The 19,444-nt window shown below is 41.5% G+C and overlaps 1 protein-coding gene across 1 annotated transcript; it reads right to left on the bottom strand.

Moving 5' to 3' along the window:
* Positions 1-159: 159 nt before the first annotated feature.
* On the bottom strand, positions 160-19,444 carry LOC139449519 (uncharacterized). The gene is made up of 16 exons (XM_071230945.1): positions 18,770-19,444; positions 18,033-18,103; positions 13,615-13,756; positions 12,235-12,309; positions 11,792-11,880; positions 11,162-11,235; positions 9,926-10,014; positions 8,006-8,157; positions 7,580-7,657; positions 6,670-6,730; positions 5,987-6,107; positions 4,074-4,180; positions 2,905-3,147; positions 1,912-2,052; positions 1,341-1,403; positions 160-387 (listed from the first exon to the last, which is right to left on the bottom strand). The coding sequence occupies exons 1-16, from the start codon at positions 19,442-19,444 to the stop codon at positions 160-162; spliced, it is 2,409 nt and encodes an 802-aa protein (XP_071087046.1).

Below are 19,444 nucleotides of genomic sequence, written 5' to 3'. Positions count from 1 at the left end.
ACAAAGTCACCGATATCGACGGATTGCTGCGTGCTGCAGAACAGAATTTAACCAACGACATTCTTGTCATTTTTCAGTTGCACATCTTTGCTTGGACACACGTATTTTAGTTACTTCGTGAAATAGTCGCATTTCTTTTCCTCAACTTCCGACATGTTATCACGTGACCATCGTCAAAGAACGCGCGCTCTTGCTGACGGCCACAACGTCCGCCATGACACTCTGTCGGTACAGGTCCCAGTCTGCTTGGATCTGGAGGTTCTCCTGTAGAGTTGCCTCCCTTGGATATCGTCTCGTCATCTCCTGCAGTGATCTGCGCACATTGTCCGTGGCGTACTTCAGAAAGATCCGCTTCGAGAGCATAACCACCTCGGCGCCCCGACTCACCTGCGGGAAGGCAGGATCAGATTAAACAAATTAGGCGTAATATGTGGCAGAACATTTGGTTAGTGTAGTTCTGATGCTAGTGGTAGCTAACTGAAGTGCTCAAAAAATGCCAAGTGCGGTGTGTACATATTTTTAGAGACGGCTATGCGACAACCATAGTACTTGACAATTGCCCTCCTTTGTGTATCGACACTGGCATAGACTACACTGTTTTGAGAAGTGTCTAGAAGCCTGGATGTACCTGCGACTGTGAGACATTCTCGAGATTTGTAAGTGGACAGACTTTGGTAATAGGGCCTGTTATTTAATGCTGCTGCCACATATTTGACTCATTGTATTGCCTTTTATGATTGAAAACTAAACCATGTGTGCTTTAATAAAATTTCACATTCTGTCTGAACCGATGTCTTGGTAAACCCTCACGTTAAAACTTGGGAATCAACACGCAACACAGGGGAGACGAGCATGTTGACAATGTTCAAGTTTTCAGTGATCGCATTTTTAAATGACCCGAAACACCTTTGCTCAAGTTGCACATTTGCCTTTGTCTCGTTCAACCCTATGAGGAACACGGTTCTATATGTCCTTAGGATCCTGTACTTGTTGTAAGGCAACCAAACGTATAGATGGTTAATTGATTGTACACTAACACCGTGAGGAGTAAATAATACCAACCACTGGTTTGTCCAGACAATATTACTTATAAGGCTGTCGTCATAAAACAAACAAAAAAGAATACTTGACGACGACAACCAATGGATTTCAAGGTCATGAATACTTTTCACTGAAACATCGTAAATACAAATATTCGCTTGAGAAACTTGATTTATGCGTAAATCGATATCCGAGTTGTCGGTATTAAAAAATGAAGTAAAGTTATATTATGATCGATTGGTGAAAATTTGGAAAATGTAAAACAGCGCCCTACTTGACCGGATACAATCTATACCCACCAATGATATCTCCGGCACGTCCTCTTTGTAGGTCTCTCCATCAATATCCAGCGTCTCCATGCCCTAAAACACAAGCACAGGCAAACCTCAACCATCAACACGGGCGGTGGGGTAGCCTGGTGGTTAAAGTGTTCGGTCGTCCCGCCGAATGCCCGGGTTCGTTCCACAACAACATGGTTGATGACTATGTGAATGAATCACAACGTAAAAAAGGGCAAATATGAATTCTTAATTCACATTTAATACTTCTTTCTTGAAGTTCATGTAAATTGATTATAATTGTATATTATATAATGCCTATTTAGAAACGAACAAGATCCAGTATGTTTTTTAGTTGTTGATTATCATCATCTCTATTCAAGCCCAATTCGATCCCTCCTCCTCTACCCCAAACCAGTGCTAGACGGGTCAAGCAATCCAAGAGACAGTGTATGAGGACAGTCTGAAGAGATATTACCGAAGGGCGGTAGTAGAGGGGCCGACACTCGTGTTCGGCCGTTACGGCAATTGTCAAAGATTGTGGAAAGCATACTGTTCGTGGGACTTTGATGACGTGGTTTGTCGGACTTACAAAGATGTCCTTGGTCTGTAGGACATCGACCTTGACAAACACCTGGTTCTGCTGGCGCCCACCCCGGGTATTGACCAATGTCCGACTCGTCTCTCGCCCCGGCGTCAGCTGCTGCAGGACACTCGTGGACGTCGGCAACATCTGCATCGGTAACATATACATGTACACTTAACAAATGCTCCGTCAATATTCAGCTGGATATTTCTATGGCATCATAAATTTAAAACCTCTAGTGATCTTGGTTTTAATTCTATGGAACAATGATACAGATGCGACGTGAAATCATAATTCTCTCACCTGTACAAAATTTAACTCTTATGGTAAGGTTAGTATTGGTTATATCAAATCAACAGGCTGCTTTAAATTTGCATTCATTTATGAATTTCAAAATGGTGTGGAATTGTGTAATAATTTGGTGTTTGTTGTTGCAATATTCCAGCTGTATGGAGGCGGTCAGTAAATATTGACTGGACCCTTCATGAGTATCCAAGTACATATAAAGGATACGATAACATGGTATCAAATACACCTCCGTCCTGTCTATTACTCCAATACAATTTCCAAGCAAATGAACCCTTAGTCTATCAGCACTATTACCGTGTTCCTGGGATTCATCAGTGTAAACTGCCGGGCAAATGAAAGTATACACCTATCTTAGATGGTGGCTAAACATGAAACTAAGAAGGATTTGTATTTACGGGTATCATAAGGTGTTGTGACCTTAAGTTTGAATAGTTTCGGCGACTGTTTTCAACCTAGTAGCGTTTTGATAAAGTTTGTAATTGTTTGGTTAAACTCCATTTTCAAGTGTATATATTCTTTTACCCGGCACTTTAGAAAACATCTACGACCGGCGTCTCTTTAGATTTTATTTCACATGAAACGTACACTCCGTGATATAATATAAATATTGTTCACCCACTCAAGCAAATGATACAGACCTACACACACTCTACTAGAGAGAAGAAGCAGCAGAATAGAAAGAAGTGAGACCTGTTTTACGGTGACACCTGCACCAGTCTGTTTGGTGAGGTAGACGTCGGATATCCTGGGTTTGGACACTCCCGGCTGACCGCGTTGTTTGGTGGTAGGCACTGGCTGGATCCGAGACTGAAGATCATCCTGCGTGACAAACACATACCTGCCGGGATCCTTAGGTGGACCGGCCAGTCCCTGAGGTAGGGCTGTGGGGAGGGTGAGGTGGGTGGGGGTGTTGGAATCTGGCTCACACAATGTCTGAGAGAAAATTGCGACAAATGTTTTAAATGTTTAGAAGCAGAGTGAAGGGCGAAATTTGTTCCATATGCCACTTACGGCAATCAAGGTAGATTACGGGGATCCATTTAAGATTATTAACTAAGTGTCTGTGGAAAGAAAATTGGGAAAAGTGCATTTATTTTGTCTATGATCAACAAAACAAAGGCGATGGGAACTTTTTACATCTAGCCGGGTTATCACTGGCTTTTGCGAGGAATGAACAGAGGGGTAGTCTATGGTTAATGCGTTCGCTGGTACCCACGAACATCTGTGCACGATTCCCAAAGTGTACATTAGTGTCTTAGTGTCATCAATTATTTATATTGAATATCGATGAAGATTCACTCAACAGAATAGAAGAAGCCGAGAGCTAATCAGAAATGACGACCCAAATATGATAGGAGAGCTAGAACGGCACCCTAGCCAGGCGCTACGCTAGGAGGAATATGCAGAGACCTTCAACTGCAGTCACCGTTTCCCCTCATCCGTTCATCGTTAGTCATCAGCTGTTCTATATGTCACTATTGAGGCTAAGAATTAGAAAGGTCAAGGTTAGCTGTTGTTTTAAACAGCGCAATCCTACATTTCCAAAAGGCTGCACATAATGAAATTTAATCTAAATACCAAGCTCTTACTGTATTACTAAAATCAAAATATATATACGACAACGAAAACGAAAACCGATGCATGTTTTTGAAAGTTATTTTAAATGAGAGCCCCTTCGAAGGTCCATTTTGACAGATTGTATTCTAACGGGCTGATCCGTAGCCCACAGGAGTGACATCTAGAACAACTGATGACAATGATCGGATGAGGGGTACGGTAACTGCAGCCACCAGAGCCTGGTGTCTAGGAGGAACAGGGCAAACAATGCAGCAGCACGACCACGGCCAGGACTCACTCACCCTCCGGATGCCGTCGTAGTAGGTCTTCATTGACTCCAGCACCTCCCGGCTCACCACGTGTCTGTGTCGTCTGCTGTTGCCAACCCCGGAGTCCACCCGAGACGAGGCTGCGAAAAGCGACATGAGAAACCTGTTCGTGTTGATCATCGGTTATCCAGCGTATATCTCCATTACATTATGATAAATACTTAGGACCCATTCAGCACCAGACTTCTTCCATGACCTAGTGGATAGAGCGTCTGCTCGGAGAGTGGAAGGTCGGGGTTCCGATCCACTGGCCGCGTTGAAGACGTTAAAAGATGCTACTGTCGACATTTAGGGGATAAAACAAGGACTGATCGGCTCGGTGTCGATATACTGTGTCTTAGTGGGGTATTCATGTCTGATTGCGGAATGGTATCTCAGTGGGCTAGCACTATAAAATAGCATTAATTAGTCCTGTCTAGTACAAGCAGCCACACACAGACACGCATGAACGTCGCAATCCAAGTGCAATAATCTTGAACACGACGTTAAAACAGATTTCACGCCGCCAAAGCTTCCTTGTGTGTTCATTTTGAACAACACGACTCTCAAACTAGTCATCCAATCAAATTACACGATATTGCTTACAAGAACACCGTATAGGGGAAGCAACGATGTCGCAGGTGCTATTGTGTACCGTCTGGGAACTGGGAACGTCCGGTAGCATTGTGTGATTGTTTGTTGTTTAACGCCGCAATCTTCCAGCTAAATGACGGCGGTCCGTAAATAAGTCTGGACCAGACAATCCAGTGATGGACATCATGAACATCGATGCACGCAATTGCGATCGATGACATGCACCAACCAAGTCAGCGAGCCTGACCACCCGATCCCGTTAGTCGCCACTTACGACAAGCATAGTCACCTTTTACGGCAAGCATGGGTTGCTGAAGACCTATTCTTCCCAGGACCTTCACGGGTCTATAAGGACTTCCCTCCCCTGTCATTATAACACTTTTTTTTTCCAGAGAGAACTTCATTCTTATTCATATTAAACTCCTTTGTTGTATCGAGGGTTCGCCTCCGGAGATCTAAAACTCTGGATCATCGAGGATAGTTCCGATTTGTAACATCCACTTGTATACAAAGTGACAGTCACATTACTCAACACCAATTATTCGATAAGTTAAATAGACGGTGTGGTAAACTGGTTGTTAAATCGTTCGTTCGAAAAGCCGAAATCCTGGGTTCGATTCCCGACATGAAGACATGGCTGTGGACCTGGCCGTGGTGCATCTGAACTAATGAGAAAGGCAACGTTAAACCGTAATCACAAATCTTTATTAATCCTGACGTTTGGGCTTGGAACTGTACCATTCGTAATTACAGGGTTTCATTTAACTCAAATACTTCATAGTCTCTTATTCACGGGAATGAGAACCAAAAATTAGTTTCTTGTCCAGTGGTGGAGAAAATGTATTTGCTCTTTATGGTACAAATATGCAATACGTTTCATGCAACGTGGCAATGTACCTTTTCTAGTTTACAGCCTTGAATGGGTGAGCGAGTATGGCTGTATGCCGCTTTTAGCAATATCACGTGAGGGACACCAGAACTAGGGTGTACCAATGTAGGTAACCGAACCCGGGCTTTCGGCGTTATAGGCGCAGGCTTTAACCACCAGGCTACCCTACTGCCTTCAACGTTAAGTAACTGGTGTCACCGACTGACTGATGTTTACTTCGTGTTGTTAGTCTGTTGTTTAACGCCGCTCTCATCAATATTCAAACTTTACGACAGCGGCCGGTAAAAATCAAATCTAGACCACACAATCCAGTGATCGATATTGTGGACATTAAGTCTTTCGTCCAAAATATGTTTCTGAGGACCTATTCTAACCAGGAATCTCCCTATGGCATTACGTCATTCAATATTTCTGATAACCACACCTGTTTCTCCTGAGCTGAGTGTAGGGAGGATGACGTCATACAGGGGGTTGAGATGTTTCCTTTGATCCCTAGGGCCCCGCCCCTTCACCGCGTGCAGGCGCTTGATGGCTTCACATGAACCCTGAAGACAAGGAGGTGATCACCATAACAATTCTGTTCTTCGAATATATATTAATATTTCTACATAACAACTTAAGGCTTTTGTCCACAGAATGATCGTGATGCAAGCAACATCACGTGGATTACCTTTTTAGCCTGATAAAAGTACACCCGACAGTCCGTCTTCGGTCCTTTTTTATCACTGGTCCTTTTTTCATTACTTTTTTAAATTAGTTTTTTCTGAAACCTTGGGTCCATGGTAAAAAAAAGTGTTAAAACGTCTGGTTTTTTAAACATCTTGGTGTACTATACGCAGTGTAGGTCGGGTTAAAAAATGAAAACATTCTTTCCGTTTCTAACTTTTTTATCAGTTTGTCATTACTGAACTTATATCACCGATCAGATGACAAAACAAAGAAGGTTATGTATACATGCACACGTATTTTACAATTCATATTATCCAGTCTATGAGTGAACTAAACATCTATTTATTAAAATGTAATGAAGAAAGGAAATGAATATTCGATTATTAGAGTTATGTTCACAAGTGTTAAAAATAATAATACTTAAATCACAGTACTCACAGATTTGATGAAGTAGAGCCATTCACTGGAGCTGCCGTTGTCTGTGATCAGAGTACCTCGCCTACCCAACAACATCATCACATCATTCCAACGTGTAAACATGGCATTGTGCTGGAAACATCGCGTACACAGCTACTATAAACAATATGCAATTTCATCAAAATATAATATTTTACTCCCATACGATACGTCATACGATAAACTAGATCTGAGAACACCTCCATTGGCAGTCGCGTCAGTTGGATTTTCGGCCAATCAGCGTCGAGACTTCTAAGTTCTCCGTACGAGTGTTAGAAGCATTCAAACCAGCATGATTTCTCTTTCTTGAAAACGAACTAAAACGAAAAGTTCCGAAAGTAGAAAGCATAGCGACGCTATCATAGTGTTGTGAATATTTCATACACCCTCTCGTTTCCGATGATAAAAAATGAAGCCGAATCGTTTCAGAAATCAAGAATTTAGAAATTCAAGAACCCATGCAGCCTTCAAATGGACTGGGCGCTAAAAGCTCGCTAAGGGTTCACCTAGCGCACCTGCCATGATGTGTCCTCAGATCTTGATGCAGGGAGGAATCGTTTCGGAGGAATATATCTCATTTCCTCTCACATCTTAGGGACTTCCTAAACTATGTTTACCTATATATTGACCAGTTAAATATGTTATGTTTGGGTCTGTAGTTATCCTTTTTGGGGATACACTGTATAATAGAGTATCATTCCACTATCGGAAGCTTAACTAAGGTCGCTATACAATATGTGTGCAGGTAAGCTTCAGATATATAAGGGGGATATGTTTAAGCAAACATTAACATATGAAAATTAAATATAGCGATTATATTTCTCCATTCCACATAGCCTGAATAGACAATTTATCTAGACATCCGATGCAATATGTTGACGATAGACATTACTTGAAGTAGTGCAGGAGGCAGGTCCCAGGCTCTGTCTTCAGCATCCCTATAGGCCAGTGCTTCAAGACTGGGATCTGTCTGAAACATATATAGCGTCGTCGCACACATAGGAAGGCACGTTGTTACAATATGTATTTATTGGTCTTCCTTATTCAAATATCGATGATTTATGTCAAAGGCTGACTACCAAGGACTAATCTGGTTACAGGAAGAAACTGTTTTAGACCGTAAGGGAAGCCCTACAATCTAAGTAGTACATAAAAGCTCTAACTGCATTCCTTTCAAATAAGACATGTCAGATAGATAGATAGATTTCTGGTGTCCCCCGCCGTAATATTGCTGGAATATTGCTAAAACCGGCGTAATACAATACTCACTCACACACAACGTCAAGGTTTGCGAGAATGATGGTGTTGGTCTTGTTACCTGAGAAACTTGATGTGGTCAGCTTCTTCTTCAGGGTCGTCGGCGTTCATGAAGATAGTTAGGAAGTCGGTCTTGCTGATCACCAAGAGCTCCATGAAACTGGCGCTCTCAACTGTGGCCGTTCGTGGAGAGTCGAATATTAGGCTCACTTCCTGCAAACATAACGATTAGAGTATCTAGGCTAATATGTGATCCCAACCGCCTGTCGCAAGCCATTGCAGCAAATAAGCTTGGGATTACCCTAAACGGTAGACTGCGCTGGCATTGTCATAACAGGATTATATAATTATCACATTACCTACTATGCTATTAAATCATGTCACGCGTTGTCATCAGAGTAATTAACCGAAAAACCAGTTGCAATGAAATGAGCCTGATGTAATTGCAGTTATACGGGTAATAAACACCCATTATTATTATTATTATTATTATTATTATTATTATTATTATTATTATTATTATTATTATTATTATTATCTTTTACAGAATAAAATAAAAAATGCAGTAAAGAGGGTTTGAGTGATCCTGGCACAGTCAGGCTGGTTAGGCTCATCATCAGCTCAGGGCCCTTGCCCCCTCTACACGCAGCCCAGACAGCGAATGGGACTTCTCCCAGGAAGCGCTGCCTACTCAAACCCGCCCAGAACTTTTCTGCAGCCTTCTGCATTACCCAGATTGTCAGAAGGGATGTATTCCTGGTAGCAAACCCGGGTACTTTCCCAATGTCAGACAACAGATTGGGAGGTACCAAACCTAAGATAGCCTACCAGCCCAGACAGCGAATGGGACTTAAGGGCTTAAGCGCTGCCTAGTCAAACCCACCCAGAATTGTTGGAAAAATGTGACTCCCCAACATTATTCTTATTCTTATTGTTGTTGTTCTTGTTGTTGTTATTGCAAGTTCAGTATACTAACGATTTAGCCGGTCTAGGCTCGACTATAAAGAGACGGTCGCAATATGGCGGTAATGTTACTGCGGCGTAATCACTTATTCATTACCCGGCGAAGATCATTTTTGCTCACTCTGACGACCACAAGTCCAGGTATGAGTAAAGGTCGTCAAAATAGCATTACAGAAAAGCCCTCGCTGTTCTATCGGCTAAAGCGATAGAACGTTCTCGTAACCTAAACATCGTCAGTCAAGAATAGGTCACCTGAAGGTAAATTACTCGACTGGTAAAGAAATAGTTGTGCATAATTCACCAAAACTCAAAAAAGAGTTTCGTCCAGTGACATATATAACTATAACTGTGATAACAAAACAATATAACAGATTCAGAGTTTCTTAAACATGTAAGGTCTTAATCTGAGGGAATTTGTGAAAAGCGTACACGTGCTTTACCGGTTAGGGTTACTCTCCCCCAACCTATATTCGTAAGGGAGCGGTCGGGTAGCCCTGTGGTTAAAGCGTTCGCTCGTCACGCCGAAGACCCGGGTTCGATTCCCAACATGGGTGCAATGTGTGAAGCCCATTTCTGGTGTCCCCCGCCGTGATATTGCTGGAATATTGCTAAAAGCGGCGTAAAACCATACTCACTCACTCACTATATTCGTAAGAGGCGATTGAATCGGGTGATCAGACTCGGTGACTTGGTTAATTGCGAGTCATCGGAACCCGAAGGAATAGGACGTTGTTCTTAATATGAATCACTACCCTACCCTAGACTCTTGCAGAGCACAATTCAAGATAATTTGTGATCATTTAAATGCAGCCCAAATAATAAATAATCGCGACTGGACCTGGCAAACTAATGGTTGATTCCACGAGTACACGAACCATGTCGCATGGATACAAGACACAATAAGCTAATACTTTTTTGTGACCGGCCGGTTCCCAATTTAGTCCGCAATTATGTCAGTGGGATACATATTGCACCCGAGTCCCAACGTGTGTTTTGGGTATCAGGAGAAATGTCTCACCCCAAAGCTCTGCCCCCGCGTCAATCTGGCTACAGTTGATATCGCTTGTTCCCCGCTTTCAGAGTCCTTAACCATTTTCTTTACGTATGCTGTAAGATACAGAAATATTAAGAGTACTTATATGCCTATCCTGCCCCGTGGGGTCAATGTCACAAACACATGCAAAGGCAAGTCATGTGTTTATCTGGAAAAAATACCACGGGAAAAGATGGTCAAGTAAAACTATGAAATTGCATGGGACAATTTTTGTCACTGATGTCCAAATTTAGAAATTTCCTCCATTTGTCTACCATAAATCTTTTTGAAAGCTTTACTGAGGCCTTGAATGTCGTAACCTTGATCAAACAACGTCTGAGTAAGATTCGTGTGACGTTCTTTGAAATCTTGGTGGAAAGAGCATGTTCGTTTGTACAACAACGGTTGTGAAATATAAACACCAAAGGCTGCTGGAATATGGTTTGTCATAACGGGACAGTTGACTAATGGAAAGTTGAAGTCATGCCTCTTGTCATACAGTCTCGTGGAGAGTGTTTTGACACTCTGAATCTTTAGTCGCACACGTTCCAATCTCATTATAATCAGATCTAAGGACAACTCCATAGAAGATCTCTAAACGAACCCTGAACGAACTTTGACTGCCCAATCAATATGAAGGACGTGTGGGTTTTAGACCAGTTCATTTAATCGCAGGATACGCTCGCCTTTTCGCGAACACCTGGTATCATCACTATTTGATAGTGATTCATAAACACATGCTCATGATATGGTCAGAATCAACTCTATTTTAAACAGAGCGTTCTTATGATTACGGCAAGTATTTTGTCGCTTTTATTAACCGCCTCGATTTGGATCTGCCAATGGAAACAGCCACAGAAAACAAACATACCATCAATTATAACCTTTGGATGTAGATACCATGGTGCTCACAAAAGACAGAATGTATAAAAAAATATCCACAACAATATAACAGCGCGGCATTAGTTTTTTTAAGAATTCCTCGATTATGTTCGATTTTAAGATGCTGAAGACAGATATGCTTGTCTGAATACTTTGCTCACACATGCCTTACCTTAAACGCTCGACTGGCGGATCCGAAAGTTCAACTGACCCGAGCTTCCATGTGACCCTGTGATCTTCAGACAGAGGGGTATTATATCTGAGTAAACGATCTGATTGTAATTAGATTGTGCACGTTGTTTCAAAACCGTAAGAAGAAAATTGAAAATAATGCCTCACCTGCCCCTGACAGAATGAAGTAGAAACACTCGGGATAATGGCCCTGTCTGATTATTGCTTTCTTGGCTTCTACCCTGGAACATAAATATATGGCCATATGACGTCATGGGTATACATGTATGACCACAAGTTATAATTGGTCATGACATACCTGACTGTGGCGTAAAACATCATTCACTCACGTCAGAACCAGATCATGTATGCTGTTATTCATGTATGCTGTCAAGACAAACGGATATGACGTCATAAGTGTATGGTGTCATGTCAACAATAAAGGTTGCCAACGAGGGCAATTTCACAAAAAGATATGTGGATAAGCTTTGTGTAAAACACAGTCTAACCCGGAATCCCCAGTGTGCTGTCAAAACAAAGAATGGCCTTCTTTTGTATGTAAGCATACTACAGCCCTATAATAGCTGCATGTATTAGAACGTGTATCAGGTGAACTAAGTTCCACGAAAATTACTATTCATAATAAGCAGCAATTTTGGGCACTCAATCAACATTTTAGTCGGGTCAAGCACGGGGCACTAACGGGGCACTGTGGATGTCCCAAAATCCCTATGTATGCAGCATTTTGTCCATACAATCATCACATGTATGGTTGAGAATGGTAAACAGGTTCTTCACCTCTGGTACCATGCCATTCGACACAGACGCTCCTGGGTCCGGAGCGGGTACTCGGAGAGAGACTGGAGAGTCTGTAGACCATGAAGCACCTGTGATGGGAATGAAAAGAATATGTTTCCTGAATTTCACCTCGGATTGTCAAAGGCTATCTTAAACCCTCACGGCGATCAACGTTATCCTCACGCCTGTATGCTGCGCCTTATACTTGCATGTACTTGAACTACCATCCTCATATTTCAAACGCTTACATGAAAAGCGGAGGGTTATGAAAATGGTATGGTACCTATGGCGTCACTTCGAGACTTGTTTTTCTTACCGGAAGTTATGTTGGTAAATGTCACTCTCGACGAGAAAACGTTTGCTCAAAAGTATTGAAAAAGGATCATTTCGAATTCGTACAATCATTCAAGATGAAACACAATCCGAGTTATTTCCCCCCATACCTGTTGCAGCATCTCGGGGGTGCGAGCCCTGGGGTTGAGGGACAGGTAGTGGCGGACGTCCGCGCTCAAGGATATCTTCAACACAGCAGAGGACAGAATGAAAGGGGTTATAAGCAATATTGTTTGACTGCTTGGTTCACGGTTTCGACGAACTAAAACACGAAAATTCAGAAGATACTGTTTCAGAATAACAAGAGTTTTTTTTACCGCCGACGATAAAGATGACGTTTATTATAGAAAGATTTTGAATCCATAAGATGTTATGACCAAAACGTTTTCAAAAGATAAATCTCCATTATAAGTAAGATTTTTTATTTGCAATAGTCATAACGACCCAAACCATGCGCAGATGTTTTTATATTCTGGTATCACGAACCGATCGAAATGAAACTTTAAGATGATAATAAAATATGTGTATAACGCATTTAATGTTTTCGACCTAAAAAAACACAATTTTCACTTTCATGAAAATGATTTTAAAAATGTTTTGGCTTATCAAGGCAGCGTTAACTTTGGCCAGTTGTTGACTGCGTGCATCGAGCACGTCATTGTTGACAGTTGGGGTTCCTGGTGGTTATCGAAGAGAATGATTGAATGACCACCACATTACGCTCAACGTCAGTGGAGTACGACAACTTTCTCATCAGCCACGTCACAGTGCCTAACCACCAATCCCAATTTAACATCGGCTCCAACAAGCATGGGAAACCTTTCAGTTAGAAAACCCCATCCATACCTGGCAGCCATTGTGACCTGTTGGTTCCCCCTTAGATGCAGGAAATACTATGATTGGGTCTATCATGTTTTGGAATCTCAGAATCTCACACGTTTTATCAACAGTTCATAATATCGGACAAACATTAGCACAAGAAAACGTCTTTTTCCGAATGTGTTTCTGAATTTATGCGCTGTAACATAATTTTGACAAACTCCCGGGCAAAAGAAAGTATATTTGATTGTAACTACAATGAAACAATAAAGATATTGGTTATTCGTTTGTGGTGTATTTGATACAGGTATCACAGCTGTGTTTTGGACCTGAAGTTTGCTGTGTGTTCGGCGACTGTTTTCAGCCTAGTTACGTTTTGATAACGTTTGTAGTTGTTTAGGTCACATCAAATTTTAATGTGTCTATTTTCTTTTATCCGTCAGTTTACATTTAATAAAACTTGATATACCTGACCTTCATGGTTGTTTATTGTAATTAACCTGCTGGCATCAATACAACGTATATTATAACATTACAATTTGGTGAATATATAAATAAATAAATAAATAAATAAATATGGATAGATAGATAGATAGATAGATAGATAGATAGATAGATAGATAGATAGATAGATACTGGAGGAAGACGGGAGGAAGTGTCAATGAGTGTACCTCCCTATTCGCCTTATAATGATTCTTGTCAAAATTCAGCCCTGAATCCTTCAGACACTTCGGTTTTGCTGTCGTCTCCTGCATCTCCACGGCAACGTCGGCAAACGTCTTCAGCTCCTGCTCCCAGTTCAGGTGACCCTTGCTGAAACACACCCATAGTATGCCGCAATTATGAGTGAATGTGGTGTTACGCCGCACTCAGCAATATCCCAGCCAGATCACTGCGGCTTGAACATCTAGGCCAGGCATGACAAGTGGTTAATAGCATCAGAAGCTTACAACGCCAGACAAATGAGGCGAAGCAATACAGTCAACCAGGTGACACATTGTAGCCATCGATCCATTGTCGGCTCTTAAGACGAACTATGGTATAAGGACCAATTCTGCCCTAGAATCACTCCGGGGGATAATTATCTATCCATGTTTCGGCACAGGCTAAGCCATGTTACAGAAGAGGCGAGTTATGACGAATGACCATCATTGATAAGGTATAATGGTATATGACATTTGTTTTGACATAAAAGGCATTCTTGTCTTTATTGCAGTATGGTAAATGCAGTTAGGTGACATGTCCATTATTAAACTCGTAATTGTCCAAAGTCTTTATCGTCACAGTCTATACACTATAACTATGTACTTCTCCATGGCAAATGTGTATCGTCATAAGTTATACACTACACACACTGATGTCGAGTAAGTGGTTCGTTTTGTAATTAATACAAACCTAAACGTTAGACTTTACATTTTCGACACGGCTCCAGATACTCTGACCTGGCCACGAACGCTGCGCAGTTGTTGGCGCCAGGCGAACAATGCTGCTGTCCAGCAATCTGGGGACAATCTTGAAGCACGGGCTTTATCGAGTAATCGCTGTTTGTGGATGATTGAGGGGAGTTGCAGCTATTATTGTCACAGAACAAAGTGGTGGGCTAATAATATTGAATGAACTTGCCACTGGTGTTCTACAGACTGATGAATTGGGTCTCCTGTGGATTAATGTAAACAAGAGGAAGACTAGGGGGGCCAGTTATGCTTAATATAGGGACTCGAGACGTGGGCTTGAGACAGTGCATTGTGCGTATATGTCCACAACCAATATGTCGCTACCCCTTAGATCCTTGGCTTGTCAGTACTATACCCGTGGTCGTGGGTTTCACAAAAGTGGTAAACGTCTACGACCCGCGGATGTCTTCCAAGCGCAGCTATTCGCGGTGCAGAGTTGCGTTCCTTAGTCATGCCAGGATCCGCTTGTCGTGAATCCCAGATGTGTCCTGATTATCATCTTTGGTTTGCTAGAGCTCGTGCTCGTGGGCTCCAAGGGTGCAGTTCAAAGTCTACGAAATGCTTTCCTCCCAAGCTCAGCTAACACTCCCCGTTCTAATTACCATACTCTAACAAAGCAGCGTTAAAGCCGAATCACTCACTTACCCTACCCTGCATACTTTGCTATTTGTCTTGACAGGGGGACATGTAAGTATATAACAGCAACGTCTTGAACACGTACAACTCTTGCTTCCGGGTATCGTTGTTTTATTTATGGGTATGGGTTTCACATCAGGGTATCGGGTTACCTGGATGCATCTTCCCAAGGCAATGGAGTTAGGTGACTGTAAAAGTCCAGTTTCCTCTCTTGCCGAACTCTACTGGAATTTCTGGGCGCGATCTTAGCGCTACCAGTGGATATTACGAGTTATGTCCCTTCTGTCCCTGATATTGACCAATCAGATTCAACCTCTCATATCAATTGATTTTTCTTCACACAAAATGGCAGCGCCCAATCAAGACGATCAGATGCATAATCAAAATCAAATCACGTGACCTTGAAAGAATTTGGAAAATGTCTGTTGACACCGAGTTCACATGCTTTACAAATCCTGCAATAGACCGAAATCTGCACGGCAGTTGACGAAACGGATGTCGATTTCGTTACGCGATTTTGATTGGATTATGCATAAACTCCCTTGCCTCGGAAAGATGACCTTGATTTGGGGTGATGGGTTTTAGTTAGGGGTAACATGGTGTCCTCTGGGTACACAAAGAATGGCTGGCTATTGTGACAGGTGGACATGATTCGTATAAGGCTCTCGTGTCAAAGTATTTCATTTAGTAATGTCTGAGACCTGCGTCACTTCGGGATTTCCTCCCTTATTAAGCTGGCACGTCGTAATATAACTAGAATACCGTTCAAAGCGCCGTTACGCTCAACTCACTAACTCATACACTCACTCACTCAATAATGGGTTTTATTAAACATTTCTTTATACCAGTTTTTACCAGTTGTCCAGTTCCACTAAATCGAACAAATACCTCGCAATTGAAAAAAAAAACATCAACAAAATATCGGATAAATGAAAGCTATCAATCTACTTGACTGAACTATGCACTACACGAGTACAGATGTAACTCCTTCTTCAAAATGTGTACGTTATCTAACTTTTTCTGGTTGACGCTACAATCATTGCGTCCTTGGTCATCTGACACACTCGAAAAGTAAACATCTGGTGTTGCTAAGTCATAAAACATTTGTATCCCCCTCCCCAACGAAGTTGGCGGGGGAAATAGAAACAGGCTCTGTCCGTCCGTCCATCACGTTTCGTTTCCGGAGCAGAACTCGGACACCATAGAGATACCTTAACAAAACCTGGTACACACATTCACCATATGGTGTAGATGGGCCTTTTGTTATCTATTTTTCACCTGCAATTGTAATATATTTTATATATTTTTTAAAAATGTGGACTTAGTCTTTAAACTGAATGGAAGCAGTGGGTTTCATTTCCGGAGCAGAACTCGAAAACTGTTAGATATCTTTATTAAACTTAGTACACACATTCACCATATAGTGCAGATGTGCCTTTTGCTGTTTTTGATTCCTCCGAACCTTTTTTTTATTATATATAAATTTGGTGGATCAGAAGTGAAAAATTATTATAGATATGTCTTTAAGAAATTTGGAAAAGACATTCACCATATAGTGTAGATGTGAAGTTTGCTATTTATGATTCCCATTTTGTTTATATATATAAATTTTATAAATTCAGACTTAAATTGAGTCTAACGATTTTACCTCAGTTCTGTTATGTACTTCTCCATGAAACGTACAGTATCGGCTGTTATAGAGTCTTTGTTCTTTAAAGATTTTTTAATTATGTTTTACTTTCTTATTTCTATTAAATGGCACACCAGCATACACTGCAACCTACAAAGCTATAAAAGGTTTCATAGTAGATGCATTAGAGATTCACCAGGTATTGATAGGTCAGCATGCTCACAAGGGTTGTACCTTATTTGTACCGTGTACCTTACCCTGGTAACTACCAGTAAAGGGTAGGGCTGCAACAACACCTGCCTGTATAACAATTCTCAACAGTGCAATTCATGAAATCTAAATGAATGCATCGTGCAGTGCTCAAGGATACAAGGATAAGCTTGGGCTTCACATACTGGAAGATGAGTATAACCTTTGTTTATCATTACAGTCTTAATAAAACAGGGGCGGTCGGGTAGCCTAGTGGTTAAAGCGTTCGCTCGTCACGCCGAAGACCCGGGTTCGATTCCCGACATAGGAACAATGTGTGAAGCCCCTTTTCTGGTGTCCCCCGCCGTGATATTGCTGGAATTTGCTAGAAAGCGGCGTAAAACCATATTCACTCACTTAGTAAAGCATATATTTGTACAAAGTTTTATGGAGATGTTATACAGTAGCTCTTGTATTCAGCCTCTTCCACAAGCAGGCGGACAAACTGATAATTTACAATGTCCCATTTGAATGCACATATCATTGTCTTTAAGATTGGGCAATGGATGGGGGTTATAAAAGACTTCAACTCGTTGTTTCACGTGGTATCGTAGCCAAAGTAACGTACTTTAGTTATAAGCTTACAATTCGACGTACAAAACTGCCTGAAGTTTCTCAACCTTTTGATTGACAAAACTGCCTGAAGTTTCTAAACCTTATGATTGCATAGAAAATTGTTACGTTAACAACGATTGTCGGAATTGTGTACAACATAAGCCGACAGTGTTCACGACAATGATACCTATAACATCAACTGATTGCAAGGAACAGAGACCAATCTCAGCGATACAGATTATCACAGTTCCGGTTAGTTCCCCTTATCGATGAGAAGAAGAAACGTATTTGTTATTACTAGTATGTTATCCGCAAAACCATCTGACCGGTGCGAGAATTGGCGAGAACTGATTAGTGCAACTTGGTACGTTTGCCATTGTGGTCGCACAATGCCTTGCCTGTTTTTGTGTAGTGAATTGGGTTCACCTATTGTAGAAGTATGAAACTTGTGTTAATAGAATCCCAAGGAATGTTTTAAACATTTAGCCAAATATTTTTCACGGTACAGGAATTGTTTGTATATTAGCATAGTGTAGGTGAACACACTGGTTACAAGCATACTCACGTAAACACATAGTTGAGCCATTTAATAGCAATCAGCAGTATCCGAGCTTGTTTTTTGAATAGCATCCGAGCCTGCAATGACAAACATAGCATCAGTCTACATCATTTATCACCAAACTCAAATCAGCGATACTGTCTTTTAAAAACAGCTCACCAAATTTCACGTTGACATGCAGGAGTAGACGGGTTTTCTTTAAAGCACTGAGATGCTAGTGGTCACAGAAATGATTTTTAAAACCACATAATCCATGTATTATCACATTCGATGTTGATTAAAAAATTTAATCATTGGTATTTACCGCCTCACCCACCAATATTGCAGCTCTATGACGGCAGTATGGCAGTATGGCAGTATTCCAGTTATATGACGACAATCGAGTCAGACAATCCAGTGACGACATCATGAACATCGATCTACGTAACTATGATACGATGACATGCATCAGCCATGTTAGCGAGCCAGACTACCCTATCCCGTTAGTCTCCCTTACGACAAGCATTGGTTGGGGAAGACCAATTCTAACCGAACTTGTACGGTGGTTAATATTAAATCCACATAAACAACAGTGATTGGTATTGGTTATCTAAACGAAAACTATGTCAATCAAAATAATGGTGTCTTCCAAAAATAAAAGGATAACTTGACCGAATTGTGGCGCCTTAGATTACTTCGACGCTGAAAGAGGCACACACTTAGCAGAATAGGTTATTTGTTGTAAAAAAAAGTGGAATGGTTACCTCGCCCGGCTCTTTGAACCTTGAAGGCCTTTCACTTGTTCCAAAACTATGCGTTATTTTTGAACGTTCGTCGACATCGGTCTCTCTTCTAGAACCGTTCTTCAACAAAGACCGGAACTTCTTCTCAATGGTAAAAACATTTTGCCTCAAACGCATCAGTCGAGCAAACCTGTCACCAGGTAGATTGAGACTGTTGCTTATCTTGTTTCTACTTTTACGAATAGCATCCTGGGTTTGTGAGTCGGTTGCCATCATAAACAAGTCGTTTTGCCACAAACAGGGATATCTTTCAAATTCAGGGAGTTGACTTTCTCGCTGGAGACCAAGCCATGCTTCTTCCTCAACCGGCGAATGTGCTCTACGCAATGCGAAGCTCTGTTTTCGCTGCAAAGAGCTTTTAAGTCGCTGCTGGGGGCCGTCGTCTGCTCCGCTTGTGGGACGTTTGACAACGGATTCGATCACTCCATCGATTTTCTGTTCGATGTTTGCGAAAATGCCATAATTTGGAAGACCGTGGATTTTTTCTTTCATGAGAGTCTGAGCCAGGTAAAAGAACTTATCTTCTCCAGTAGGATTCAGACACTTGCGGGAGTATTGTCTGCATATAACTTTTACGACCTTTTTCATTTTGGTCTTAAGAGGGGAATCTTTTTGTGCTGGGTTTTGCGGATCCAT

This window comes from Haliotis cracherodii, unplaced genomic scaffold (genome assembly GCF_022045235.1).
Source record: "Haliotis cracherodii isolate W230 unplaced genomic scaffold, xgHalCrac1.p SCAF_8, whole genome shotgun sequence".
Lineage (NCBI taxonomy): Eukaryota > Metazoa > Mollusca > Gastropoda > Lepetellida > Haliotidae > Haliotis > Haliotis cracherodii.
Note: the sequence above shows the minus strand (reverse complement) of the source record. Positions and strands in the feature narration are given on the sequence as shown.

Bases quoted from the DNA above. Each gene is read 5' to 3' on its own strand.
- LOC139449519 (XM_071230945.1), bottom strand. From the start codon at position 19,444: ATGGATCCGCAAAACCCAGCACAAAAAGATTCCCCTCTTAAGACCAAA. The intron at 8,158-9,925 runs GTGAGACATTTC...TTATGTTTGCAG, and splicing joins CGCGGGGGCAGAGCTTTGGG to GAAGTGAGCCTAATATTCGA. The intron at 3,148-4,073 runs GTGAGTGAGTCC...ATTTTCTCTCAG, and splicing joins ACTACGACGGCATCCGGAGG to ACATTGTGTGAGCCAGATTC.